The sequence below is a fragment of the Medicago sativa genome, chromosome 8 (genome assembly GCF_051527215.1).
Source record: "Medicago sativa cultivar Bolivia chromosome 8, Bolivia_mono, whole genome shotgun sequence".
Lineage (NCBI taxonomy): Eukaryota > Viridiplantae > Streptophyta > Magnoliopsida > Fabales > Fabaceae > Medicago > Medicago sativa.
Window position 1 is genome coordinate 33,754,363 of NC_140756.1, and position 23,089 is coordinate 33,777,451.

The 23,089-nt window shown below is 32.6% G+C and overlaps 2 protein-coding genes and 1 pseudogene across 3 annotated transcripts; 1 reads left to right on the forward strand and 2 right to left on the reverse strand.

Moving 5' to 3' along the window:
* The first annotated feature begins 718 nt into the window (after positions 1–718).
* On the forward strand, positions 719–3,857 carry LOC146898633 (cyclic dof factor 1-like; annotated as a pseudogene). Its single transcript, XR_015022984.1, has 2 exons — positions 719–974; positions 2,107–3,857. The product of XR_015022984.1 is annotated as a cyclic dof factor 1-like (transcript).
* A 1,430-nt stretch (positions 3,858–5,287) lies between these two features.
* On the reverse strand, positions 5,288–10,277 carry LOC146898634 (putative inactive leucine-rich repeat receptor-like protein kinase At3g03770). The gene is made up of 7 exons (XM_085735999.1): positions 8,614–10,277; positions 8,075–8,205; positions 7,552–7,792; positions 7,253–7,455; positions 7,100–7,146; positions 6,289–6,400; positions 5,288–5,672 (listed from the first exon to the last, which is right to left on the reverse strand). The coding sequence occupies exons 1-7, from the start codon at positions 10,136–10,138 to the stop codon at positions 5,415–5,417; spliced, it is 2,517 nt and encodes an 838-aa protein (XP_085592125.1). The 5' UTR covers positions 10,139–10,277; the 3' UTR covers positions 5,288–5,414.
* A 3,430-nt stretch (positions 10,278–13,707) lies between these two features.
* NOL (NYC1-like protein) lies at positions 13,708–21,192 on the reverse strand. Its single transcript, XM_085736000.1, has 13 exons — positions 20,910–21,192; positions 19,968–20,036; positions 19,215–19,276; positions 19,030–19,116; positions 18,403–18,470; positions 18,274–18,322; positions 18,109–18,194; positions 17,618–17,675; positions 16,713–16,763; positions 14,840–14,890; positions 14,728–14,769; positions 14,369–14,479; positions 13,708–13,918 (listed from the first exon to the last, which is right to left on the reverse strand). The coding sequence occupies exons 1-13, from the start codon at positions 21,160–21,162 to the stop codon at positions 13,871–13,873; spliced, it is 1,035 nt and encodes a 344-aa protein (XP_085592126.1). The 5' UTR covers positions 21,163–21,192; the 3' UTR covers positions 13,708–13,870.
* Between the last annotated feature and the right edge of the window lie 1,897 nt (positions 21,193–23,089).

Sequence of the window (23,089 nt, forward strand, 5' to 3'; positions counted from 1 at the left end):
AATCAAAAGATAAAATATAAACATGATGTACCTGCACCACACCAATTGTCAGCGGCGGCAGCAGCCAGCTGGATAGGTGTAGCAGAAACCTGAAATAGAAAAAATATATATAACTAGGGTTGTGAAGTTTTGGCGGTTTCCTGAAAATGAAGAAAAAATGATGGCGCCAACTATGCAAAAAATAATAATAAATTAAAGAATATATGGGTTTGCACGGGAATCGAAGGTGCACAAGGGAATACAGTGGCGAGAAGTTGCTTCAAAGTTCATTTTCCCATCTTATTTTCAAAGTCACTTTTATTAGATTTTCTTCTTTGCAAAAAAGTCACTTCTTTTATTAAGAACTTTATTAAAATTGTGTTTGGCCCCACTTCTTCTTAGAAGTTGAAGTTAAGTTGAAATTAAGCAGAGCCAAACATGCTCTAAGTATAAGTGAAAAACTCTTAAAAAAAAAAGGTTTCCGAGTGTCGAACATTCTTTAAGAATTCGTATTTAAGAAACTATTTATAGTTCTTAAAAAGTGCCATAAACATTCATTAACATTTTCTTAAAAAAAAAAAAAAATCAATGAAATTCACAGATACATCGGCAATATCCCAAATTCAAAAATGAATGAAAATATTGAATTCAACAATTTCATTTGACTTTATTATATCTACATTCTATATATTAAATAAAAAGTTTATTACACATTCCCATGGTTTTGGGTTTCTTTGTTTGTTTGTTTCTAAGTTGCGCCATCTTTTCTTCTTTAGTTACTTTTTTGAGTCATTTTCCACTTTCTTTCTTTGTTTCTTTTTCCATCCTAAGTAACTTACAAAGTTGTTCCATTTGAGGCATGTTCCATATTAAACAAGAACAACAACAACAACAAGATCCTTCATTCAATCAAGCTTTTTGGAAGTGATATTCAAATTCATACTCCCACCACAGATTCACAGATTCACTCTCTTCCACATCAACAATCCATCATGGTCATGCTTTTCATTTTCCTTTTCATCTTTTTTGCACCTTTTTATCTTTCTTATATATTTTTTGGCTTGCACTTTACTTAATGCTAAAGTTTGCATTTTTATACTAAAAAATTAAAAACCCAGATTTTTTTTTTTCCTTTCATACTGAATGGATATAGAGGCTATTTATTATTATTCGTATATATATAGTTCTAGGTTGTATATACTTGTATAATAATGAATATTTTGATTTTGTTATTAATATCTATAACTCAAAAATGTTTATATTATAGCTAGGTATATGATGTTGTTTGATAATTTGTTTTGAAGGTAGTGAGACTTGACTTTTGAGTGTTACTATAGAAAATAAGTGGTAGGGTTCAATTTGAATTATTTTTGTTTGAATCTGGTTTTTTAAGTTGGACTGAACTGTTTCACCAGTAATTGACATGAAAAATGTTAAATTGGACCAAATTAATTGAGGTGTGTTCTGGTTACTGTATCATTGGAATATGTCTGGTTGACCGAGTAATTGGACTCGAATTATTAATGAACTCCACTAAGTACGAATTGTTCGTGGGAATCTGAGTTCGATTCCTGAGTGGGATAATTCTTGGTCAGACTTTACTTACGTTTTGGCCGAACTCCGGATTACTGGAACGCCTTCCCTTAGGAACCAGAGGATTAACACAAAATTAAAATGAAATATGTTAGGCGAAAGAATTTTTTTGACCTTTTGTTATGTTAAGTTCAAAATCGATTGCATTTTAACTTGATTCTTGTTGTCATATTCTTTAACTGTTTGATTACTTTGCTCGAGTAAAACCACGAGTTTTTGGTATTGTTTAATTTGTGGGTATTTCATGTATAGTTTTGATGTGTAGAAATCAACGTTGTTAAATAGTGGCTATAGCGTAGCAGATTTTGACCAAATTAGTGTTGTTCCACGATACATTATCTAGTACAAAATGTTGTCAAATAGCAGTGCCATAGAACTGTTATGCCGCTAATTTGAAAAAGTCATTATTTTCGGCGATCCGTGATTGAAAGCACCGATAGAAATGCATACTATCAATGAGTTATAACTTTTGGTCCTAATGCAAGTTGTCTTTTTAATGTGTGTCGACTGACACAGTTTGGTACTCAATTGCAGAATGGACTTGAAGAATCAGCTAATGCTGATGTTGATGTTCGTACGAATGAGCTTTCCAGCAAACAAGCTAATCCACAAGAAGATGCTAATACTATTCCAAACATGTACAATACCGGTACTTTGAAACCGGTGACCAAAGCAGTTCATAGAACTAATGAACACAAGACTGCCAAAAGAGATACTGACAATCAAGAGAAAGTTTTCAAGAAGCCAGACAAGGTTCTGCCGTGTCCTCGCTGCAATAGTTTGGAGACAAAGTTTTGCTATTTCAACAATTACAATGTTAACCAACCAAGGCATTTCTGCAAAAATTGCCAGAGGTATTGGACAGCTGGTGGAGTAATTAGGAATGTTCCTATTGGAGCCGGTAAGCGTAGAAATAAGCAATCGCCTTTGCAGAATTGTCAAGTTCCTGTTACCCTTGATGCAGTACCTGTCATACACATAGATTCCAAGGAGGAAGTTCCTCTTAGTGAATCGGTAGAAACTGTGTTAAATCTCAAGGGCAATAGAAAAATTGAAACGGACTCTTCTACTGTCAAAGAGGAAATTGAGAACTCTTCCAGCTCTTATGTGAGAGCTTCTGAATCCAAGGAAATGGAGTATTCTGAAAGTGGAATAGAGCATATTGGTTTGACTTTGACACCACAATGCAATGGCTTAATTCCTTTACATTCACTTCATTATTACTCTGCTCCTCCATGGACCTATCCATGTTGGAATCCGGTGGCATTTAAGCCTGATAACATAACTTCAAGTCCTGCAACCATGATGGCAGTAGAAGTACCGATGACACCTTCATATTGGGGTTGTATGCCAAATTGGGTTGGCCAAATGGAAGAATTATCGTTAGTCGGCATTCCATCCCCTTCATCTTCGGCTAGCAGTGGTACTTGTTCCGGTAATAGGTCACCAACTTTAGGAAAACATTGTAGAGATGGAAGTACACAAGAAGAAGATACAGTGAAGCAGAATATTTGGGTGCCTAAAACTATCAGAATTAATGATCCAGAAGAGGCTGCTAAGAGTTCTATATGGTCAACTTTGAGAACTAAATCTGAACAGAACAAACCTATTATGAAAGGAAGTGTTTTTAAATCATTTGAACCTAAGTCAAATGCAAGTTCTCGTGATTTAGACGATAATCAAATTCTACGAGCAAACCCTGCTGCTTTCTCTCGCTCCGGATCCTTTCAGGAAAGCGTGTAATATCCTAACCAAGTCCTAGTAACATTTGTTGTTGGATGAGGCATTGAGGATTTCTTCAAGTACATTACTGTCATGGCTAATTCCATGTATTCAATGTTTAAGAAGATAGCTATGTTATGAACCGCGAGGGAATGTTAAGCTTATTTGTTCTCTGATCAGTAAGAATTTCAATTTTGCGCCAATAATAGTTTCATGGTAAGATAGACTTGAGGGTTTGTGCTTCAAGTTCATTAGAATAAAGAGTCATGGAAGTTGATAAATCCTGACTTTGAGGTATGATATTTAGGATTCCAAGCAGTTGCAATCAAGATATTAACTCATTTGAGTTTGAGTTTGAGTTCGTGCGTCACACTCACTTCTTTGTGCATTGTTTTTCATAATTTTTAGGAATGTATTTCATTGTTTTCTGTTTCTTTTTCCAAAAGTAGTGTATACTGATTCTTGAGTTAGTTATAACATAAAGGAAAATGCTCTGGCTTATTTCTGTAGCAAATTTCTGTGTTTTATACACAGGTGAAGTCAAACATTGGTCTTTATCAAAATCAGGTTATGTACAAACTTATTTAAGACATTCATGAATATTTTAGAGCATCATAGACAGTGTTTTTTTTTTGTTTATTCAATCAGGGATAGGATCAAATGACATACTTGTTGACTTACAAAAAAAGTTACAAAAAAAAAGTTAATCATATACTCCCTCTGTCCCAAAATATAAGCAAAAATTGGTCAACAAAAGTTAATGTATTTGGTTAAAAATTTGTACCAAATACATTAACTTTCGTTGACCAATTTTTGCTTATATTTTAGGACGGAGGGAGTATGTTATTACCGAGGAATTCTAATATGGACCGCCTTCATAAGTGATCCATCATGGTCTAGGACTAAAAATTGTTTAAAACTCCAACGATGACATACTCGTTTCTTAGTGATAAATGTTAATGATCCTTCTCATTTTTACGATTAAAATATTGACTTAATTGAAACCGGTTTGATTAAAACAACAGAAAATAAATATGTAGTTCCTATTGAACCGACATCAATCAAGTCATCATCTTAACCGTAAATATGAAAAGGATCATACGTTTTTATTTTTGAATAGTATCGATGACTATCCTCAGAATTCCTGATAATTTTAAACATTGGTCCACGGTGATCCACTTATGAAGATGGTTCATCGAAGAACTGACGTCATATTACTATCAGCAACCTGAGTGCAGCAAAAAGTTCTTTTAGCATGGTGAACGTAACATATACTTTTGGGCCAACCTTTTTTCAGTAACAACTGGAGTAGATTTTTGTACTCTCACTGTCACTCGAGTGGTATTGACTTTAAAGGTAAGCAAATTTTATATGTTTCCAAAGAGTAAAACTATAGCAATTCAAAAGTAATAAATAAGTCCAAATTATTTCCTGTGAATTATTAATTCAGAATGTCAAGTGCAACTCATGATACTTTAGAAACCTTCAGATTTTACTTTCCACAGCTTCTTTCTTTACCTTGAGTGTGCATGGATTTTCATTTAGCCAAGGTTTTACAGATGTGGAATGATAATTATATCCTCTCTGTTGTTAGTCAAATGGTAGCATCACTACCTTGGCATATTTTTTATATTAAATCCTTAAGTTGGTAGAGATATGTCATATTAAGACAAATATTTTGTACTTATATCTATAGAGACTGAAAAATTTGATTGCAAATATATGTTATGAATATTATTCACCGGTTACTCATCGAACTTCTCCATTCCAGATCATTGACTATAGAAGGAGGAGAATCACTTTATTGATAATTATGTTGAAATGAATTAAAGTGTAGCACATAAATAATTCTCAAGGGACTCACAAAAAAGGCTTGATTTTGGCTTCTGCATTCAGAAATTGAACGATAGCCAGAAAATGAAATCAACAAATATAAATAAAAGGATTATCCAAAAAAGATATATAAATAAAAGGAAAAATTGATGAACACGTATTTAATGAATTCTGGTAACAAAGATGATTTTAAAACTGTGATAATTAATCATGCTGATACAATATGTATATATAAAATGAAACATTTTGTACAAAGTAGCATACACCCTATTAATTTCATAGTAACCTTATATCTCCCTTGAGGATGATATAGGTGAATCTCTATGATCACTTGTTTCTCTTTTCCATGAATTCTGAACTTGTGCTGCAAACTGTAAATTCCAAAGAATATCTTCCACAGAAGGCCTTTCATTTGGTTCACTAGAAAGACACCTTACACATATCTCCATCATTTTCATTAATGATTCATCTGAACATTCCTTATGAACAAATGGATCAACAATACTCCTTCTTGCTATATCATCGGTTTTTATGCTTACATGTAACTGCATTGAAACAACATATAAAACATTGTTAGGATTAGGAGATGTTTGGATATACAACTAAATTAAGCACTTATAGGGTAAAGCTTATATGATATGCGCTTGTATATAATCTATAAATTGTTTTCATTAGCTATCGCAGAGAGATTATAGAAATTAGATGAAAACAGCTTCTGAACATGTCAGAAGTTGTTTTTATAAGTTCTCTAAAATATATCCTGTCACGTGCTTATACTAGTAGATAAGGTCAGATAAGTCGTTCATAACACAATCCGAATGCAGCCCTATTGTATAACCATTTTCATATAAGTTACTTCTACCATCGAAAGCTGAAAATAGCGTATGACAATAAGCTATTTAGAGAAGCTAAAGAAAACAAGTTAAGTTAAATTTTTAGATATGTCTCATACTATTTTCATACGCTCTTTCAAACAGTTATAGAAATGCTTAGGTTATAATATAAGTCCAAATAAGCTCTGTCAAACACTCCCTAGGTGGTAGTTTACTTACTTTTGTGGTTAATAAAACAGAAAAGTTGGGTTTTATAACTTGGCTCATGTTTAGATAAATTTCACAAAGTTGCTTAGTTGCAAATGAGAAACTTGAAAGTAATACTCACAAGATCTTTCAATGTTCCAACTTCATTGTGGAACATTATTGGTCTTCCTAGAATGATTTCTAGCAAGATTACCCCAATATCATAGACATCATTCTTGTCTCCGTCGTTTATCCTGCACAAATAATAAGTGTAATCATCTTGTTAAACGCAACAAACTCAACTTTAACGTAAACAAATAAATAAACTCACACTAGAACATAACAATTGATCACATAGTTTGGATAGTTATGCCTATGTCTTCGACAAGAGTGTCTACTGTAGTTTTTCTAGTATACACTTGGGTTTGAAAAGTACAAAAATTTGTTTATACACTATGGTCTAGATTACAAATTTACCCTTCCTAACCATAACTTGTAACCCAACAAGTTTACCCCTCCTAACCGGCTTGTGTGTGAAGGGGTGGTTTAGTCCCTCATTACCTAGAGATACGACATGCGTAGTGTTTATAAAGTTAGGGAAGCCCTCACCTTACAAGGCGGTGTTGTAAGGATGAGTTAGGCCCAACCTAAAATTCTAAGATGAGCCATACTCAGCACATCTCAACTAATGTCAAGAAAAAACAACTATATAACCATATGAAATCATCAAGGCATCCTTTGCACAAGGTTTTGGAAAAAGGTTATGTGACATGTCCACATAGTTGTTGATATTGAAACCTAAACCTATCCAAAGTAGTGTGAACAAGTTATGCCATTAAAGGTAGCAAATCAAGTCATTCTGTGTTCAATTTTCTATACTTTCATTCTCGCTAAGTAGATATGATTACTAGATTTGGTAACATTGTAATATCAAAGGAAGCACAATTTTTTACCTTGCTTGGAGATTTCCTTTTACTGCAGGAGAAGTTCCATTGCTGACCTGAATATTTTGAAGAAAACAGTTATACCGATAAATATCATATATTAGTGAAGATATATCAGTAGGAAGATGAGAGTATATAGAAACTGATATTTTATCCATTTACCATTCTTTTGTTTTCAGCATAGAGTGGCAGATTATAACTGCTTATTTTAACATTATGATTGTTATCCAAAAGAATATCAGTTATCTTGAGATTATTTGAATACAGTCCAGGCACTATCCCTGTATGCAAAAATTGAACGCCTTTGACTACTCCAATTGTCGCTGCTATTCTCTGTGTCCAACTAAGCTTTTCTCCATTTGATCCTATTGAAACAAAATGTTATTAGAAAACACATTCTTTGAAGTTTACGGTACTCAAGATATATTAGAAGGAAGATTGTAGTGGAAACTTTTCATTACCTGAGACGCGGCTTCTTAAACTTTTGTCTTGAACAAACTCAAATATGAGAAAAATAGTGTTGACACTTGAATCTTCCTGGTTGCATTCAAAAGAATGACCAAGTGAACTAACCAAATGTGAATGCCTGAGTTTTGAAATCAACTCAACATGGTGCATATAGGCCTGAGGGCTGTGCCTCTTTCTTATTTTCATTCCTCTAATAGTAATATGCATCCCATCAGAGAGCACCCCTTTATATATCTGATATCATAGTACAGGAAATTGAGTTATAAAGATTCTAAGAATTATATGCACAATTGTTGGGAAAACTATACATTAAAAAAAAATACAAAACTATGAAGTTCGATTACTACTAACATTATTCTTTTCTGTCCGTGCATATTATTGACATATTTGATTCTAGTATGCAGTTTCTAAATTTAAGTTTGTAGTTAACACAATTATATTCTTGTAGGTAATGGTGCAAAATATTTGGTAGACAAATATGATTCTATATAAACCTTTATAACTTCAAATACATACCTGACCAAGTGGACCTTCACTTATGAGACTTGATGCATCAAAATTATTTGTAGCTTCCTTAAGTTGGTCCAAAGGAAAGGTCCTATATGCAGGAAGGCCAGTCCCCATCTTCATTGTTTCAGATATACACCCTGTTAACAAATAATACAAAGTAACTATATGTAGCACAAAAACTCCAAATAAAAGGTGTCTTAGGTGTCCGACACGTGTTTTTTCATTCCAGTTCAATCCTCACAAATTATTATTGGTGTTGACGAGCCACTATCGTGTCTGGTGTACATATCTGTCTGTCGGTGTTTCATAGGTGATGTGTACATTTTTTATAATTGATCCCATCTACTGCAGCAGTATAACCAAAGTTTTCTTCAACTCAAGTTTAAAATATTTTTTATACATCGACATTCGACACATATATGTTCAGAAACAAAAAGTAGCACCAGAAACTCAGATTTCCCTAGAATCATATGAACAAAAACTAAAACACGTTTTTTCAGAATTAAAGTTATGTAGAAACAAAAGTAAAGGATTTGTGGATTTACTTGCATCAGTGAGTAGTTTTGCAGTATTTACTGATGATACATGTTCTATTATGGACCTCGAAGGCGCCCTCACAAGGCGTCTGTTATTGAATCGGCTCATGATATGTTCCTTTATGGATCTTGTCAGTGTTTTCATAGCATTTTTATCAGGAACCCTTCTTCTAAAATACTCCACTATAGACCTTGCAGTACTTTTCACTTTCTCTTCATTGTTTATCTGACTAATAATAACATGTTCCAATGTTGACAATGAAGTTTCTTTCGTAGCATTTTTTCGATGAACTTGATTAACAACCAAGATAACAACTCCAACAATCAATAATCCAACAACTCCTATGCATGATGACACAACTACTGCTTTACTAGTTGTTCCCTTATGCTTCTGTTGTCGCTGAGGCGTGATATTCACCGCCAAAGCTTCACTGCTGCAAAAATTGTAACTATGCTGATCTTGTTTCTCATTTGATAAACAATTTCTAGCATACAAAACAACTCTTGTCTTTGGTCTCAAACAACTAGGTAGTTCACCTTTCAAAAGATTTGAAGACAAATTCACAAACTGAAGATCACCATTGCATGAAAAATTCTTGAAAAGCATACCAGTAAACTTATTTGAAGAAACATCAAGGTAATTGATCGAAGGTAGCGACAATAAAGACGGAGGAAACGGCCCTACAAAACCATTCAAAGAGAGGTCCAATTTTTGAAGCTGATATAAAAAACTTATATTAGAAGGTATACCAAGCCTAAAGCTATTATTTCTAAGCACAAGTGAAACTATCTTTCTAGGAAGTGAAGGAAAATGAGGTCCTAATGTGTTATTTTCCAAATGAAGAACTTGAAGGTTAACCAAATTATGAAAATGAGGTAATTCACCAAATAACTGATTATTAGATAGATCCAAAACCCTAAGAGTAACAAGATCATTCATTGAATTTGGCAAACTTCCACTAAGGAAATTTTTCTTCATGCTAAGCACAACTAAACCATGAAGTGAGCCTAAAATATTTGGAATTTGACCATTGAAATGGTTATCATCAAGTACTAGTGATTGAAGATTGTTAAGATGTGAAAGTTGAGATGGTATTTCTCCACTAAAGTAATTTGAACTAATGTTTAGTATTTCTAGTGAAGATAATTCAGCTATAGTTTCAGGTAGTGGCCCCCATAAACCAAGAGAAACCAAAGAGAGTACTTTCAAGCTTGATAAAGTTGAAAGTGTTGAAAAGAGTGTGTATGAGTTGAGATTTTGAGGCAGTGAGGTATGCTCATTGTTGTTTCCAACAACATGCAACTGTGTTACATTTTCTTCATAGCACACTAGTGTTAAATATGGAGTAGGTTCAATGTTGCAGAAATCTGTGGTGGTGCTTAAGGTTTTTAGTGATGAAGGGTAGCCAAGAATTTCTTGAAGTTTGTAAAGTGTTTGAGACTGAGAAAATTGTAACTGTTGTGAAAGATGGATGGTGGAAAGGAAGAAGATGAAGAGGAGTAGGTGTTGTGAATGTGGAAATGGTTTTGCCATTATTTCTTCAAGTGGAGAAGAGAGATGGAGTTGGATAAGTAAGTACACTATAGAAGAGGTTTTGAACCTAGGTTATAGGAATAGGACCAAGCTGCAGTCTCTGCCATTCATTCAATACCAATGAATGAACTAACTATCTGTTCACACTTGGTTCTTTCTCATGCATATATTTTGTATGTATTATGATGATTTTTTTTTTGTTTGGATTCCTAGAAATCGTGGTTAGATCTAACACAATCTCACAAACCCGACTTGTGCGATGAACATTACCCTTACTTATATAACACATAAACAGTGGGCGACCCGATAGCGGAAATCTGATAGCGGATGATCCAATAGATCTTGGAGAGGATCTGATATCATCTTAGAAATTGTGGTTGAGCCTAACACAACCCCACAAAATCAGCTTGTGAGGTGAGGATTGTCCCTACTTATAAACACATGTTCATACAATCTTTTATTCCATGTGAGACTCTTTAACAAGGATATCTTTGATAGAAGTCCGAGAGTTATTAAGTATTAACACGGATACGATACTGACACGTCGATAAAATATTATATTGAAAACATATAATAATATGTAACCATATGTGTCATTATAAAATAAATACTCAACACGTCTTTAATCAGAAGTGTTAGTGAACATAATCACCGACTAATCATATGCATACTTTTAATCACATACTTAAAGGAAATTGATTATTTGTAAACTGTCCCACACTATATCAATAGTTTTGAGATGGGATTACATTGCATGTACTAGGGAATGAAAAGTCATAAACTTTAATGTTATTCTCATTCCAACCTGACCCTTTTTTTGCAATCTACTTTCTTTTGATATTAAAGCTTTTCAGTTAGTTTGGTAGCACATAGTTATGGCAACATATACAAATTTTATATTCTGTAAAATGGTGTATTCTTTCTTCCACCAAAATAAATAATTAAAAAATGGTCTGCTCATTTTGTTGTGTATCTCACTCACTGAAATTTGGGTTGCCTTGGTTTGTCATCCATTGCTCTCATGTCTTGTCTTCTTTAGAAACCCAATATTGTGGTCCTTCTTCATGATTAAATTTATCTATTTTAAGAAAAAAATTGCTTTGGTGTCTATTGCTTTGAATATATATATTCTATGGAAAATAATTGTTACCAATTTCAATACTAGGTGCTGAGAAATGTGGGGTCGAACATGCACCCCTTTACAAAGTTATCTTCACCATCCATTAGACATTAATCATTGTAAGTAAACACATAAAATGTAATGAACTTGAGAGTCATTAACATATGGAAAATGAAGTGAAAATTTAAATTTAATTTTTTAGTAGTTGAGTTTAACTTTCTAATACAAAGTTTCAATCCTATCGAAAACAGTTGTAATTTGAACGCTAGTGCCACTATTTTTAATAAATTTATCCATCCCCATTGTTTAAAAAATTGAAAAAATAGTGTAAGTGAAAAAGATGGAATAGTAGTAAAATACTTGAGATTCTGCATTCACGTTGTTAACTACTTTAATAAAAAAAAAATTTGAGAATTACTTTAATAAATAAATGTAGAATGCTAACCTGACCCCCACATAAAAGTTTTTTGTCAAGTACCTAAAAAGTGGCATACGTGATGCCAAAAGTGTCATTTTAATCGAGTCATAGTCGATTTTTTTATATGTTTTATACTTTCACTTATCAAACATAATTCATATTTGATTACTTTAAGTTATCATAATGCAAACAATTGACAGTAAATTAGTGAACATAACTAGGTTTTAAGAGTATATATTTGATATCATAACGAGTATGTCAGAATTACATTGATCCACCATAATTTTGTAGAAACTATAAAACATAACTTTTGACAAATCACAGACAATGGTCGTGATTCAAACATACTTGTGTTTTATCGTAATACTAAATATAGACCGTCGTGATTCAAACATACTTGTATTTTATAATAATATTCCCTCCGTCTCAGAATATCTGATCCAATTTGGTTTTTCACACAAATTAAGAAAAATGTATAAATAAAGGGGAAAGTGAAATATATTGTATTGAGAATGATGACAGTAGTATTAATTAGAGTTATATTGTATTGGGAATGATGAAAGTTGTATTGAAAATTAAAATAAGTTAGTTATTTTGGGACACTTTTTTTTAGTAAATGAGTCAGATATTCCGGGACGGAGGGAGTACTAAATATAGACTAAGTGGAATAGGATACCAATCTACTATCCAATGGACATGTTATGTGTAAACAAGATTTTTTTTTTTTTTTTATCTTAAATAAATTAAGAATTTGCGCATATACTAATATACTATTGGCTTGAAGTCCATAGCACCCACCCACGAGCCACACTATGAAAAGTACATAATAGTCGACAGAGGGTATGTTGTTAAGCTCGTGACACATTTGTGTGATGCCAAAATATGATGTAGTGTACTAGTGTCAACATTATGGCTGATGAATGAAAGGGACAAATGACAGTGGGACCTAACCTCACGGGTCTGCTTTGTATGTTCTCGTGAAAAACAATACTTACATAATAACAACAAAAATTTAAATTCATATAAAAAATAAACCAAGAGAAACAAGCCTATGTTTATGTGTTTTTATTTCTTTCTATATATATTAATGTGTTATTCAGTAAAAAAATAAAAATAAAAAGCAAACATAGATCCTCAAATTGAATAAAATGTTGAAATTGTTAAGGCGAATACTGTGATTGAAATTTAAACTCTGACTCATCAACTGTGCGTATGAGTTTTCAACTTGTTACGTGTAATGATCCGTTGACCTAATCCAAACCATCTCGGTCAACACCATATTTGGTTGGTGTAGGTTTGATATAAAATATACGAGGGTCTTCTACCCAACTCAAACCAATTAAGTTTGGTGCCATGAAAAGATTGATGTTTAAAGACTCAAACCAATTAAGTTTGGTGCCATGAAAATATTGATGTTTAAAGCAAACATATTTTATTGCACACATTATATCTTTACTAGTATTATTTTTCACATCAAAATCAAGCACAAAACCTAATTTGTTTATTTTAGCTCTTTTATGAGAATTCGTACAAAAACTAAAATATAAATTATATACTTGTCAAAAAAATATAAATGATATAAATAGTTCTTTTTGGAAGGAATATGAATAGATAGTTATATTCTGCTTAGTTTTTTAAATTAATTTTTAGCTAGCTATCATATTACATGTCCAAAACCAAAAACAAAAAGGAGACCCACGTCTCAATAATTGAGGAATCTTGGAATTCACAAGAACCTGATATTCTATGTTGTACATACAATTTTCTAGTTTGTTGTCACTGTAAATTTAACCCGTGACTTCTTTTTGGACCTTTTCTCAGTGAAACTGACTTGCATTCTCAAAATGTACTTTGCAACAATTAATCAAGATTTCTCTTCATTCATGCATTAGTTTATGGGTCATGCTAATTAGTGTTCAGGGGCACTAGTTAGTATTTTCCTTAGTTTATTTACGGAGTTGAAGTTAGTTTATTATAAAGAACGATGAAGCACAAACACAAGCACAAGCACTGGACACTAACAACGACATGTCGACACCAATGAATATTTTAGAAAACAAATTAATTGAATGTGATTACAAGTGTGAGTGTCATACCGGTGTCGGACACCAGACACGTCTTCCACGAGAAAAATAATAAAGAAAACCATAAAGGGGCCGACAAAAATTGAACATGTAACCTATTTTTATGCTGTTCAATCTTCAATAATGTACCGGTTCCTCCTTGCGCCAAATGCAAATCTCTGTATGATAACAGAAAAGAAGGCATTAAGTTCTGAACATGACAGAAATTGCTAGATTATGTTTTGGTCACTAACCCCATGATATAAGAAAATTTAAGACGTGCACGGGTACCGATAGTAGTATTTATTAGTGTCAAGTAAAAACTGGGGCGTGGCAAAGCGGTAAGGCAACGGGTTTTGGTCCCGTTATTCGGAGGTTCAAATCCTTCCGTCCCATATCATATCTATTCATGATATATGCCTATACTATTTGAATACAAATAGTATATCCGAATAAAGATTACCTTTTCTTTTTCTTAAAGAAATTCATTTTTTAGATTTACAAACTATGAAAATAGAATATTCAATTTATTGATAGAATATCGACTTAATTTTTACTTCTTTAATACTAATGTGACGATGCATGCAAGTATGAGATTTAGACTACTGAAGATTAGACTTTTACTTAACTGAAAATATTTGGGAATAGGCTTTCAAACCCGTGAGGAACCGGATGTATGTCGGCTTCATTGATCTGTTGGTAGGGATAGATCTAATGTTTGGAACTAAGTATTCTGCAACCTGCGAATCATCACAGATATGTTAGAAATGTAATAATGTTCCTTCATTCAACAGGTTAACATTTTGGAGGAGACTCAAGTAATCCGTGAAGAACTTCACTTCAAATATTTTACGGATCTATAGTCTATACCATTTTTCCACTTGAGTTTATTTTCATGAAGTTATTCACAAAAGCTACAAATTTATTAAACATGAATGAACAAATCATTTCCTATGTCTATCACCATTCCCTGCTATGAAAAACTTACCACTTCGGCTGGTTCAGCCAAGACATTAATGAAAAACTTTGCCTGCAAAGAAGAAAGAAGTCAAGTCAGTCCACAAAACTAAATGGAAGAAATAAGATAATTGCATATTTACCTGTTTTGTATTGGCGCCAGACATGAGAAGATCCGTTGTAACCATTCCTGGCTGTAACACCAAAAAAGAAGAGGGTAAAAAGAGAAAAACAGGTTCTAAGTTCTAACAGTTGAGATGAAATGAGTGCACATTAACCATCAAAGATTCACAGGAATTTCATCCAGATGTTTATTCTTAAGTCGTGTTTTCTTAAGGTGAAACATGAAATGATGAAAACAGCAGAACAAAGTAAATAACCATAAATAAATAAGAAAACCATGCAAGTAACATGGGTTTAAGAAATCTTTTCTGGCAATAATTCCAGTTAGAAGGATTTGGTTTTGATGACTGTGCACATTTTTGACATTCCACTAAGATCCACTATCATAATTCTCTTCGATGCAGCGAGCCCAAGTTTTTCTTCAAGCCTTTCTCCTTTTAAGAATTAAATCACTCAAGCTAGTGCACAAAAGGTATATTTCGTCATCTAAAATTCCTTTCTCTAACATTTCATTTAATTAGCTTGCATGACAAATTAAAGTTAATAATAATGACAGTAAGCCACTCAGCTTTTCAGGATGTCAAATTCATGTGTATTTTATCATATGATCTGCCTATACAGTGTGTTAATCTCAGGTATCATCTGACCTTTTATATTTGAATAAGACCTTCAAAACCACTTTATCGTTCAAGGGATGAAAATTCTGCAACAGGACCGGCACAGACCATCACGATATAAAGGGAAACCTAGTGTTACATAGCTCCCACAATGGTTGGATGTAGAGAAGGGTTGGCCACATTGTGAATCAATTCTAAATTTCTAACATACCAGTACAAAATTGAAGTATTAGGCTCTGATTTATGCCACTAAATAATCCAACTATTTCAGTGTTTCTTCCTGGATGGGCGGCCTTTCTATTGATTAGGCATCCAGTCGAATAACATCACTGTTTTCCACTACATCAATACATTTTGGTCAGAAGTATTAAGCTTAATTTTCTAGTTTTGCTTCCTCCAAAATGAGGTACGTACTTTAGAGGGTACAGTGGAGAGTTATGTCTGTTGATGGCATATCAATGGTTGAGATTTTAGCTTCATATTAGTTATATGTATGAATGTATTGTATCATAATATCAATCATTGGTTTTTCAGTCAACGGCTAAAACTCTGCACTTCGTCTCCAACGCTTTAATATAGATCAAATCGTAATCTGTATTACTAAGTGTTTCTCAACATTTGGGTCTGTTAGGTTTGAGAAAACGTTTCTTTTTTTTTTTCCCCACTTTCATCACAAACTATTATCCTGTTTTCACTTTGTTTCTTGTTTCCAAAGATTTGTTTTCATCCCTGGGGTGTTAGCTTAGTGGTAATATCCTGACCATGTAACCTCAAGGGATGGAGTTTGAATCTCCTAGGGGACAATTATAAAATGGCCAAAATTTTGAAATAAGGTGTCAACCTTGTAATTAAAAATGAAAACAGGAAAATCGAAAACAGAACATAGTATGATACCAAACAAGTCCTTTATTATATTTTAAATGGATGAGACAAACATCATTATTTCACCTAATTGGATAAGCATGATGATTTTTATCACTACTAAAGCTAACATAATTTTGTTTAAAGTTCCTTCACTAAAGTTCATTCAGAATATGTTTGTTACAAATTGGGCCTGTAACTCAGAAAATGTGGCTGTAAATGTGAAGGGGTTCATCATATCTAACACCGTAATTAATATGGACTGGAATCATTCCGAACAACAAAGACTATGCCAAATTACTAATTCTTTGCATCCAGATTTATTAAATTTATCATACGAATAAATAACTATAACAGCTTATATTATAGAAGACAGAAGTTTTATTCATCAAAGGATAAATAAGTCAAAACATACCGAAAGATTGTGAACCATGACATTTTTAACATCTTGCATCTGCAATTCTGCCTGTGAAATTTCAAGTTTACAAGATACTTTAAATTGGTATTACTGCACACCAAACATATCATATGTGAATCAAAAATTAAAGTTCTTTGATGAACTGCTAGAAATGTCAATCGTCTATCCAGTAAGCAGGAATTACTTTTCCTTTTGTGGAATAATGTAACTATACTATTGAAGAAACTGTATGGCATTGCAGGTCAACTAAGTAGGTTGCCCAACACACAACTCAATCCTAATTATTGATTAGGTTTATCATTAATCGTGTTATCCACCAGCTTTGCTAATGACTAATCTCCAATGAGAAAATTATATGGCCACCTTTAGTTTGGCCTCCCCTCCCAACCACGTTTTTCTTCTATCCACAGACTCATGGCCGGAACCTTCCTTAAATAATCCAAGTTTAGTTCCACTCAAACCAACGTAAATACGTAATATTGGAAGTTAGATTCTAGTTATATTGATTATTCAGGAATTTTATCTTAGAAACTAATTTCTCCCTGAACACCTAGAATTACATTTAGAGAATGACAACAATAAAGGAAAAAGATATATTTTTGTCGGATTAGATATGTCTTTTCTTTTCCATATACTAGTTCAAAAAGTAGCACTCTCTTAACATGATCAAGCTGATAACTGTGATGATGTCTCAATTATATCACAGGTAGGGGTCAAAAAAAGAAAGGATCAGTAAGAAACATCATAGAATTAGAAATCTGACTTGATTACCAAAAAGATTTGTTGAGATTTCCCTAACTTCCTTCTCTCATTGGTATATGCAGATTTGATCAGATATTAGATGAATATATGCAAATTAGGAAACGGATGCATAGCTAACATTTTACATCTAAAACACCAACCTGTAATGACTTTGTCAAGTGAACCACACTTCTCTTTGTTGCTCCATATGCAGCAAACCTAAGAAAAAGGGTAGAAATCAAGAATTTTCATGGCATGTATATGACTACTGATAAAGTTGCAATATATAGTGGAATCTAAAGTGCATTTTGGATATCATCCAAAATCTAACTTTCAATACACACCCATCACCCATAAAATACCAAGTCATAGGCTTGGCACATATTGGTAAAGAATATAAGAAATAAATAAACTGAAGAAAGAATTAATGATCTTTGATTTTCATCAAAATGCGAGTTAAATCATTTGGACCACAAAAGACCACAGCATGGTTAACCAAATGATCAACAAAAGACGATTCAGTATGGCATGTTTAATTTGGCTGTCTGTCCTAGAAGACAATAGCAGATAAACAGAAACAATCAAAAAACATAACCAGGAATATGTACCCAATCAACTAATTATGTAGTAGTTCAATAAAGTCAAAAAGTACCTAGGAGTTGGTCTTCCATCCGAACCTGCCCCGTCAATATTGAAAATATGACCTCCGCGAGGTTGGCCCACCATCATCTTTATTGCCTAAATAGAAACTAAACATCCATGCATAACAGAGCACCTACTTTATTTACAGTGCCTCTTACATGAGAATATATTTTACCTCTCGACAGCATATCATCAAGCCAAGTGTGTTTGTTGTAACCACCTCACTGCATGCACAGAATTAAGAATTTTAATAAAATAAAATGTAAAACATGACATTTAGGGTGAAAGGTCTCGTGTGACTCACATAAGATCCTCATCTGATGCTTCAGCAAGTGGCTTGTAGCTATATGCATTCGATCCAGCATTATTGATCTACACCATTCTCAGCGTAGGCCGGGAAAGAAAAGAATTAGTAAAGTATACTTTAACAAACACATTCAATAAAATTAGGGAGTTGAAACAAATGAAATATTGGTATAGCTTTGTGTTATCAAGTGCGGATGGCGGACAATGGCGGAAAGCCAAAAATTCATCATTCTAAGCGACCATATCTGCCATAAAACACCATGGTGCAGCAATCGGTAAAAATTTGGCCATGGCCGTTGTGAAAAAACCCTCCACCGCAATCCACCATGGCCAATAATTGACAACAATGATATAGCTACAAGACAATGTCAAATTATAAACTGTCGAAGAATTGAAACGAAAGGGGATAAGGAAGGAAAATGGTCGATGCTAAGCGTAAGTGATGATGATTGTGAATCTAACTGCGAAAATAAGATGGCCAGAATTTTGATAAGAACATCATCAGCTTGCATAGTAGATCAAACCATGAGTTTATCAAAGAGAACCAATTAAATCCTCGCAAAAATTTCTACGCATATATGCAAAATAAAAATTTCAATGGGAAAAAGAAATCAGACATTCGTACCCATATATCAATGTATTTCAGTTTTTCTTTAGCAAACGAAACTAGTTTCTTCACATCCTCTCCATTTTTCACATCACATGTAGTGCCCTGCAAGAAACAAAACGCAAACATGAGAACATAAAAACGATGAGTGATAAATTTATTGTAGATGGGTTCTACTAAGATAGAAGTTCAAGAGGAGGTACCCACACATGCTGCTCCCCAAATTCTTCTCTCAAGCTCTTGACTGCATTCTCTACCCTTTCATCTTTAAATGAATACCAAGGTATATAGAGAGAAAAAAAAAAAAGGTCATGGAAATGAGATAAATAAGACTGAAATCCCAACCACTCAGTCATAATTCACAAGGTAAATTGAAAAGAAAGCATAAATAAGAGGGATTGAGACAAACAATAACACAAAGGAAACAAAGTCTATGTATTCCTATAAATAGTGATGAGTGCTTATATTTTAATACCAAGTTAGTATCAAATCATTATCAATTGTATTACACCAAAATCGTATTTGTTTTCATTCTTCTCCCTTTTTTTCTAAAACACATAACTTCAATAGAAAGAAAATAAAACCAGCGTTTAATTTAGTCCCTAAACTGTAAAAAAAAAAGGTAGTTCATAGAGAATATAAAATTCATAAATTTACTTCCTAAAGTATACGGAAATGGGAACCCGTCAATTTAGCACCGAATATCTTAAGATCAAAGACTATTGATAGATTATATTTACTTTACGAACTATTTATCATATTTGGATAGTTTTAGAACTAAATTGAAGGTTTATCCAAAGGAACTAAGGGAAAGATTAACAGAAAAATCAATCATTGATGAATCAATAGCAGAGTGATATACATACAACTTGAAGTGATATTGAAGTATATAGCATGAGTGAAATAAACAAATATCATAGTTGAAACATAATGAAAATCCAACAATTTATCCACACCTGATCTTGAGCAAACTAAAACGTTATCCCCTGCTTTTAGAAACTCTTTCGCCAAAGCATACCCTATCCCTAAATCATAAAGTAAATATGATTCAAGCTAATTGTTGAAAATGAGCAACTAGAGTGAAAGCAAAACTTACAAGTTACAACAACAACGAAGCCTTATCCCACTAAATGGGGTTGGCTACATGGATCAAACTACAAACATATTTCAGTCAACTCACTAATCTCCATATCATTCTTAATAGTTTCTCTTATAGTTTTTCTAAGTCTTCCCGTGCCTCTTGTGATTTGACTACCCTTCATCTAATCTACTCTCCTTACAACAAAATCTACAGGTCTTCTGTCTAATGTATGTTTGGTTCTGCGGTGACAAGAATTGGTTCTGACTAAAAGTGAGTTGAAGGTAAAATGCTTTGTGTTTGGATACATTCATGTAAAAGTGATTTGAATAATAAATTTGTGTGTAAAAATCAATTCTAGAATCAAAAGTTACAAATTCTAACTTGAAGTAGAATCAATTCTGAAGGCAAAACCAACTCAACTCGATAGCAACCAAATCATGTCTAAATCCATTCTTCAACTTAAGAATGAATTTTGGGCTATGTAGAAGTGGAACGAAACATACACTAAGTGCCGGTTTGAATTGACTTATTTTTGAGTTTATTCAAAATAGCTTATGCAAATAAATAAACTTTTATGTTAATTCATAAGTTGTCAATAACGAAAACTGTATCTTCATAAGCTGTTTTTTCATAAACTAACTCGACAAACTTATGAATAATACATAAAAGCTTAAATATTTGCATAATTTGGTTTGCATACACTTCAAGTTTTTGCCATTAACTTGACACTTATTAAACAAGTGGATAAGTAAACTAAAACTTTGATTGAATCATGAAAGAATAATACAAATAACATTTTAACTAAAAATGAAAAGACCTTTGGTTGAGCCAGTAATCAAAACGTTGTAAGGAGGAAGCATGGTATTATTGTTGTTAGAATCAGAAGAAGCTGTTATGATGAGAAAGGATGAAGAAGTTGGTTTAGTGAGAGAAAGAGAGAAGCGGTTGTTATTGTTGGTGGTGGGGGTGCAGGAAGTAAACAATGTTGTGTTGAATTTAGGCAGACGAGAGAAAGGAGAGATGCAAAGATGATGAGAATGAAAAGAAGAAAGCAATTGAAAGGAAGCCATTGATGATGAAGATTGCTAATTCACTGCTACAGTCTCAACACTTCCAATTTTCTTCTATTTACGGATAAAATTATTCAAATTTTCAAGTGTAGTGCTTAAACACTCATTAATTTTCAAGGTGTTAAATGCATTAGACTTCTTAACAAATGTGATTAACATTTCCTTTGTTTATGCGGTCTTATCTTAAAAAAATATAAAAATTACTTTAAACTTTTTATTAAATGTCTTAAGAGCATTTGTTAGTATTTTCCTTGTTTATATTCAATACAACGGTAACTTGATTTTCTTTCAATTATACATTTTAAGATGACATTTATATTAACATTAACAAAGATGGATAGAAATTATCCATCTAAGTTGGCACCAATGAAAATCATTCATTTGTCTTCAATGTTTTACCGTATAACATAATAGTAAAAGACAAATGAATTATTTTGATTGAAGTTAATTCATATGTGTAATCTCCACTCAACTTTTGTTGATCTGTAAATAAGAATTTACCTTTATTTAAACTAGGGTTAAATAATATTTAGCCTCTTGTCATTTGGACGAGTTTTGATTTTACCTCTGTAAAAAATAAAGTTTTACAATTTTGTTTGTCATTTCAAGATTATTTAATTTTAGACCTAAGTTCATCTGACTAGACAAATTAGATGACATAGCATGTTGACTATACATAGTAAATAGTATGCCACGTTGATTCAACTTTGTTTTAATTAGGTGGTATTTTTAGCTCAAATTTTTTTAAAAGAATAGTTAAACATAACATATAATTATTATTATTTTTTTTAAATTCTTTTATCTTCCCCTTCATCACATTCATCATCAATCCCATTAAAACTCATTTCTCTTTCATCTTCCTCACCTTGATTTTTCTCTTCACATTCATAACTTCATCATCAAAGTTAAGATTTATCAAGAGGGTTAAGATTTATTCATATATCTAAACAAATGGGTTACAAAAGACGGGTGAGACTAATTAATTAAAGCAATAAATTGGGAGGATTTGCAAGTTTGATTTGATTGCGCAAATCAGTTGGATTGATTGCAAGTTTTCTATTTTACAAGCTCAACAAGATAGAGAGATATATAGATCGGAGATGAAGGAGAAGATTAGGGATTTTGAATAGTAAAAATGGAAATGAAATAAATTGAAGAATTGAATAGGGATTTGGAAATTTGGAAAGGAGATTTGAGTGAGAGAGAGGGGTTGTTTTTTTCTTTCAAAATTAATGTTAATTAATAAAAAATGAATGTCGAAAAAATAAATGAAAATGAAATAGAAAAAGCCAAGTCAGCACGCCACCTAATTAACCACTACACAACCAACGTGCCACATAAGCTTATTTGCACAATCATATGGCATTAGGGTCTAAAATCAAAGAATCATAAAATTGTAAGGGAAAATCTTAAACTTTTATTTTTACAGAAGGTAAAATCAAAACTCACCTAAATGACAGGGGACTAAACATTATTTAACTCTTTAAACTATTATATAAACAGACAAATTAAGTACAATAGAACAACAAATTAAGTACAATAGAACAACTTAATAAGTGGAATCCACTACGTGTTTGCAAGCAATTGCTTAGATTGTTTTTGTTGTTTCTTTCCGTCTTTTGTGTTTTTAGTTTGTTGTTGCAATTGTTAAAACTTTAACTAAGTTTTCCCAAGTTTTTGATTTAATTGCGCAAATAAGTTGGTTTGATTGCAAAAATAATAAAAGGGGGTTAATTTAGATTATTAGTGGCAATTAAGATTCTTTGAATCACCTCTACATCTTTGTTAGACCTAATGCAAATACATCTATCATTTATGAAATAAAGATTTTATCAAAGTAGTTAGTTCAAGGGAGAATTGTAACACCCTGTTTTCCCAACATAAAAATTTCATTTAAAATCAGAGTATTTAATTCATAACGGAATGC

Coding starts and splice junctions, on each gene's coding strand:
- NOL (XM_085736000.1), bottom strand. CDS start 21,162: ATGGCTTCCTTTCAATTGCTTTCTTCTTTTCATTCTCATCATCTTTGC. Junction 20,037..20,909: donor GATTACTGGCTCAACCAAAG/GTCTTTTCATTT, acceptor TTTATGATTTAG/GGATAGGGTATGCTTTGGCG. Junction 17,676..18,108: donor GATGGAAGACCAACTCCTAG/GTACTTTTTGAC, acceptor CCTTTTTCTTAG/GTTTGCTGCATATGGAGCAA.
- LOC146898634 (XM_085735999.1), bottom strand. CDS start 10,138: ATGGCAAAACCATTTCCACATTCACAACACCTACTCCTCTTCATCTTC. Junction 6,401..7,099: donor AAAGGAAATCTCCAAGCAAG/GTAAAAAATTGT, acceptor TTATTTGTGCAG/GATAAACGACGGAGACAAGA. Junction 5,673..6,288: donor TTGGAACATTGAAAGATCTT/GTGAGTATTACT, acceptor GTTTCAATGCAG/TTACATGTAAGCATAAAAAC.